The 6,514-nt window shown below is 38.0% G+C and overlaps 1 protein-coding gene across 4 annotated transcripts in view; it reads left to right on the forward strand.

Annotated features, from left to right (window-relative positions):
* The window catches only part of LOC139447723 (uncharacterized), a 41,149-nt gene extending 38,100 nt beyond the window's left edge, over window positions 1–3,049 (forward strand). For all 4 annotated transcript variants that reach the window (XM_071229191.1, XM_071229192.1, XM_071229190.1 and 1 more), the window contains exon 14: window positions 457–3,049. In XM_071229191.1, the coding sequence (XP_071085292.1) occupies window positions 457–1,115 (659 nt within the window). In that variant the 3' untranslated portion in view covers window positions 1,116–3,049. The remainder of the gene's footprint in view (window positions 1–456) is intronic.
* Window positions 3,050–6,514: the final 3,465 nt, after the last annotated feature.

Below are 6,514 nucleotides of genomic sequence, written 5' to 3' on the forward strand. Positions count from 1 at the left end.
TTCCGTGGTTATGCAGATGTCAAATCGACTGTTTCAATCATAAGTGAGTGAGTGAGTATGGTTTTATGCAGCTTTTAGCAATATTCCAGCATTATCCCGGCGGTGGACACCAGAAATGGGCTTCACACATTGTATCCATGTCGGGAATCAAACCCGGGTCTTCGGTGTGACGAGCGAACTCTTTAACCACTGGGCTACCTGACCGCCCCTTCAATCATAAGTAGTCATTGTGATTTTGAATGTCTGATTGACCAATAAGAATCAGTATATGGATGATAGAATATCGTTGACTCCATGTTTTTAAATTGTTAGTTCACTTGACATTTCGATTTTCGACATCTTCTCTGACAAATACCAAATACGTGCTTCATTTTAATCCGAGCTCAAAAACAAAATAACAAACTATCTTTTCACTATGCAAAATATATGAACTGAATACGCATGTTGATGTTTCAGGTCAACCACCGGCGATTGACATCGTCAAAATGAACAAATACTGCGGTCGCGTTACCTCGGATGATGAGCACGGGTGTTTAGTTGAGCTACATCAGGGTCTGTGTCGCACACTTCAAACATCATTCTCCGCAGCGCCAGGTGCAGATACACATACCAGGGCACAGTACTGGGAGACAGAGTCCGATATCGAACTGAAGGGGTCAAGCGTATCCTGGGGTGATTTGATGGAGATAGGGGTCACTGGAGCAAGCTCTGAAGAAATGTCCTCTGTGATACATAAGCAAGCCAATACTTGGTGTATAACAGTAACAGCCTGTGCCAAACACTCCTGTATCTGTACACAAGTATGGTTGGAAGGGAAGCATCAATGGTGTTGTCGAGACACCATGCCTCTAGAACATGGTAAAAAGGTCACACTGAGGCATGGGGTTATGGTGGATGAGAATGGAACAGTAGGATTCATTGACTTAGACAGAAACCGTCTCCTGTATAAATGCCATACCCTAATTCGAGAAGATTTTTTCCAAGTGTTCGGAGTTGGTACACTCCTCTACAATAACCCAGCAAAGATGAAACTAATCGGTGGGAATATGATCACAATGACTGATGAAAAACAGAGACTCATTTACGCTGAACTGACAAACTCTTCCAACGGTTAACGATTAACGTGAACAGATACTTTCTCGCTGGTGTGTAAGTTGACAGTACAACTGTTGAGCGTTAAAGAAAGCACCATGGCCAAAGGGAATAGAGACCTATCCATGTTGTGGAGACAGCTGACAATCCTTAAAATGAAAATGGAGTTCAAAGAAGATATTTAGTGAGACAATTTTAGTCATTTAATTTGCAGATTGATGTGACTTCTAACCTCAGTTTTTTTCAAATTAAACGGCAATGCACTGGGACCTGTTTTACTGCCCATGTATGTTACAGTCAATGGGAGGCAACTCAGTCTGTTATATTGCGGACAATGCTGAAAGCGATATATTTTTTAATTGTTTGAACAGTATTTTTTAGAAGTTGGCGGATGACAAAATAGAAACAATTTATGGATAACAACTGTAAATGGCGACGTTTCGGTATAGATCCTTAGACCATTGTCAAGCAGTAAACAGTAACAACAATTGCATACATGAGTAGGTTAAATAATAACATGATTGACAGAGAATACATGACGAGGAAGCCATCTCGGACCATATCAGCAACTGCCTTAATCACAACATCAACTGGGGAAACGTCCAAATCCTCTCGAACAATCTCCATGACTTTACTAAAAGAAAACTAACAGAAGCGGTCCAAAGTCGCCGTGACAAGCCATCAATCAACCGAGATCAAGGCTATTTCATCCCATCCACCTACTATGAACTCCTAAAGCAATAATCACCACACCTATGTATACATAATCCTGTGTAATTGGCTTCCTGTTTAATTGGCTTCTGTAAATGGTTGAAATCTTTAGTGGTTGTTAGAATACCATCCTGAAAATGTTTAGTACCAACTGATCCCGATTCAGAAATTGGTTATTGTATTTGCCTAATTTTGCTTACATATCAGCATTATCGTTTACATTTAATATATAGTGAATATATATATAGTGATAAATTCATAAATAGTTTAGTTAAGATGTCAGATATTTATTTATCCTCAGCTTTGCAAATATTTAGATGTTTTCAGCATGACTCTGTATGCTTTGGCTTCGCAGTCAAAATGTACAATATATCCTCAAAGCTCAGCCTTGCGAATTGAAAGCAGTATTTAGGTTGCAGATTGTTCCGCCGAAGTGGGTGAATTATTGTTAAACGACGAAGTCAGCAATATTCGTGCTACTGCATTGAGGCCTGTAATTATACGAGGCGAACCAGTGACTTAAAGCATGAACATCGATCCACGCCACTGGGGTATGATAACAGGCAATGAAGACAGCCCCAGAGGCTGAACACCTGATCCGTATCTTAGACAGCTCTTAGGACCAGCATGATCATGAGATATGGCTGGCCTATTTGGATGCGGAATCCCAACAGCCGCTAATACGGTACGCGGGCTGGTCAAAATGTTCTAATCTAATCCAATCAATCAAAACCAACATTAGTGAAGTTGGTTTTACTTTTATTTTTTACACGTTTAATAATATGGCTCAATTCCACAAGTAGGTAAGGCTCATTATCATATTTAAACATATTTTATCTTTATGTACACTTTTTGTGTAACCTTTGAGGGTTACGACATGCTCATTTAAATGTATGTCATGTTAATTGTGGAATGATCATGATGATGTGTATATTAGGTATATGTGTAAATATTGTTTTAATTGTGAGTATGTGGGCAAAACGTTGTATTTGGTGGGAAATTATCTCCCTTGGCGTGACAGAATATGTCATGACTGACTAATTGATAAATTTGTAACAATTTACATGTGTTGTAAGATGCCATAGTACCAATATATTTTTATATGTAAGCTTCTTCTGATATTTATGTATAATTGATATAATTTATGGCCGTTATTATTTTGTTGTAATTGTTTCAGGGCCATTTCTCCATTTCTCAATTTCTTCATCTCTAAATCTGAATAAAACCGATCACAACCCCCCAGCGAGTAATGTTTCACCCTTGGCGTTTAACCAGCTGTAACAGTAATACTTTCATCTGACAGAATACGTTTTTCTATCTCCTTGATTGAATCTTCATTGATAGAAGTTGAGGGACACCCAGACCTAGGGTCAGTATTAAGGCTTGTTCTCCAAGCCGTGCACCGTCTCAAACGCGTTGTTTTAGTTGGTTCTGATCAGAATACGGCTGTTGCCGTAAGATTACCTTTACAATGGACAACACCAAAAGATAAATCAATCTGAAAACTACTCCTCTAGAGTTTATTGAAGGCAGTAGGTCACTGCTGGCTAAACCGCCTTTTCTACGTCCCTTTCCACCTTCTCTACAATTATTATTGAGGTCATCATTTTGTGTTGTATTGCATTTCGATGTCGATGGGGTAGCCCAGTGGATAAAGATTCACGCTAATGACCGGTTTGACTCCCCACATTGGTACAATGATTGAAGCCTATTTCCAGTGTAATATTACTGGATTATTGCTAAAAATGACATGTGAAACCATTCTTATTCACTCATTATCATACACTTTGAAACAGGATCAACAGTCCTTGTATTTGGTGTGTACTATATACCGTATTCGACGTAATAAGCGCCCTGCTCTAATAAGCGCCCAAGGCGATATTTGTTAATATATTGGCTAGTGTACAATCCCAATTAGCACCCCTTCCAGTTGATTAATGTACACAAGACTTATTTATTTGTGTATAATACGCACTCGTATGTTATATGCACCCTTAATTATGGGCAATTAAATTCTGGAAAAATATATCTGTCGTATATAAACATTTCAGGCTGTCGGCATAAACCACGAAATTTACGATCTTTCAACTCAAAATAATATTCCAATAAGAGCCCCCTATTTCTAATTTTGAGAGCGCCCTGGGCGCTTAATACGTCGGATACGGTACATGTTCCAGTCATGTCATGACTTCAAAATAGCCTTATCCACTGATTGGGATATCTTCTGGTATGTGTTTGTGTTCACATCACATCTCGAACTGACGTGTATGTGCTGTTACTGATCTTATGTCGGTATCTCGCAAATATGACGGCACGTTAGAAATTGAGGGAAATATGTAAATGTGCACATATTGATGCTTTTGCTCAGAAATTGGCACACTGCCACAAAACGTTTCATCCCTATGTGGTTAACATGTTATACATTGCTCAGTACTATTGATAATACTCAAATGCAAAAAAAGCTTTGTTGAATGTGAATGTTTGAAAGAAGAAAGAGATACAAAGTCGAAAGTATTACTATAAACGATGTATTAGTAGCACGACCTTCAAATAGACGTTTGTCGTTTCTTAGAAAATTAACAAACATTATTTGTGTATTGGAAATGTAAAATGTATCTATATTTCCCCTATTACACGCTGAATCTCAAATACAAGCACCAGATCCCTAATATAAGCGATATTAATAGATCGCCTAATGTCTAATAGAGGAAATATGGTAGTTTGATGTTGGATTTTTTTGGTGTTCTTGGTCGCAACCCTGACTGCTACATTGATGACATTACAAGATTTAAAGAAGGCATATCTTTTCCATACAAATGAAATATGTATGAAACTATTAGGGACGTTGTATGGAAGAGACTATTTCCTCATTAAAACAACCGACAATAACAGTAAAAAAAACACATTATAAAACATGTGTGAAGAATTATTCATGAGAACATGTTGTTTATAAACCTTTTTGGGATATTCATTGCCATCCCCGTCTACCACCACCGTAAGGATTTGGCCGAAGAGGATTTTAAAATCCATCAGAAAACACTCCTAGATTCCCCAGCTCCCTCCCAAAGGACAGACCAATGTCCTGACATCACTTAAGTCAAAGCACACTTGATCATAGCAACTTATCAAACTGGTTAAGATTCATTTCAGAACAGACAATACACGAACCATTGTTTCTGGGCCACAACAACAATTTTCTTCACCACACTTGTGTTGAATCCATGAAAATTCAAATTGACAGGTCAAATCATGCAGATTCCTTGTGTCAAAATAGCCGACTTGTCTGCAGACGTAAAAGTGTCTTGTCTGCAGCCTGAAAAGCAGCTGTTCAGTCAAACTCCAGTTCTATTGGTAAGCATATTGTACCAGCAGGCTCATTCCCATTGAATCTACAGGTTAATGTTGAACCACATCGTAGAGCGGGGTTGTCATCCTGCTTCGTCTGCTGAGGCACAGAAAATGTAAACATTGTTAGCCATATTGAGTGTGAGTAACTGTGATGTAGGTCAAGTTCTGCCACATCCAAGTTTGGGGTGGAGAGGCGTTTATGTGTTTTTTTTAAATATTTACTTGGGGTAATTGCTAACTAACTAATAAGACTTACACATACTAAATATATAGTAGAATATTATTAATAAAGTATGTTGTAGAAATTTATTCGTTTAGCATTTTAAAATCTATTTCTACCACCACTCACCCATACAATGGAAATGGCATGTTCGATTTCTAAGAAAATCCCTCCCGCGCTGGTTTCCAAGACATGACTTGGTCAGTCCAAACAGTGCACAGCAGGTTGTTACAAATTAAAACATCTGCCATTGGACTAAGTTTGGAGGGTTATTTGTCAACTTCTATTTTTAAAACTATGTGTTTTGAGCACTTATTTTGAACTACTCAAGACTGGTGTTTTTAATCTTGAACTTCAGTAATATTTGTTACATATATGTAACTACCTGTGATCACTTGTCAGAATGTTCTAAGATTGGGACCTTTATACCCTGTGTTGTTACACGTTGCAAGAGAACACCGTTTTCAAAGCATTGTTGCCGTCATAGTAGAATGGAGATAAACGTACTGTGTTTTGGAATATGATGTAGTCCCACTGTACAGTAAATACCTGTTATTTAAATTTTGATTTCAAATGTATAAATAAGACAATCAGGTCAATTTTTATATGAAGTTCTTCTTGTTAAGGCTCTGAATCCTAAGTGCAGAAGTGTGAAAATATTCAGGATTTTATCAACCCCGGCAAATAAGAGGATGGTATTTCTCTGATGCAACAGGAACGTTTTTAAGAAAAGTGCTGATATGCTATTCCTGCACCAATGATGCTGTTCAAAATAGGAAATGATAAAAAATATCAAGAGAAATCACAACATTGATCATCGGCAGTCCTCTGCTATACATTTATATATGGCGCTATAGACATTGTTATAATTAAATGATGATTATTAAAATTGTATGATAATCTGCCTTAGATCTGAGTATGCACCAATATCTGCCCCATTTGTGGAATCTGCCATAGATCTTAGTATAAGCCAATTGCAAGAAACTGAAACTGCCAGAAGGCTGGATGCTGGGTGAAGGTCTGAGGCTGTGTTAAGTTCTGTGGTTGTGTGAAGATTTGTCCAAGATGAGTGGATGTGTCTGCGTTGAAAGAGGTGTAATCTCTTTGTGAGATTGCGTGAAGGTCTTTGACTGGGTGCAGATA

The sequence above is a fragment of the Haliotis cracherodii genome, unplaced genomic scaffold (assembly GCF_022045235.1).
Source record: "Haliotis cracherodii isolate W230 unplaced genomic scaffold, xgHalCrac1.p SCAF_7, whole genome shotgun sequence".
Taxonomy (NCBI): Eukaryota; Metazoa; Mollusca; class Gastropoda; order Lepetellida; family Haliotidae; genus Haliotis; species Haliotis cracherodii.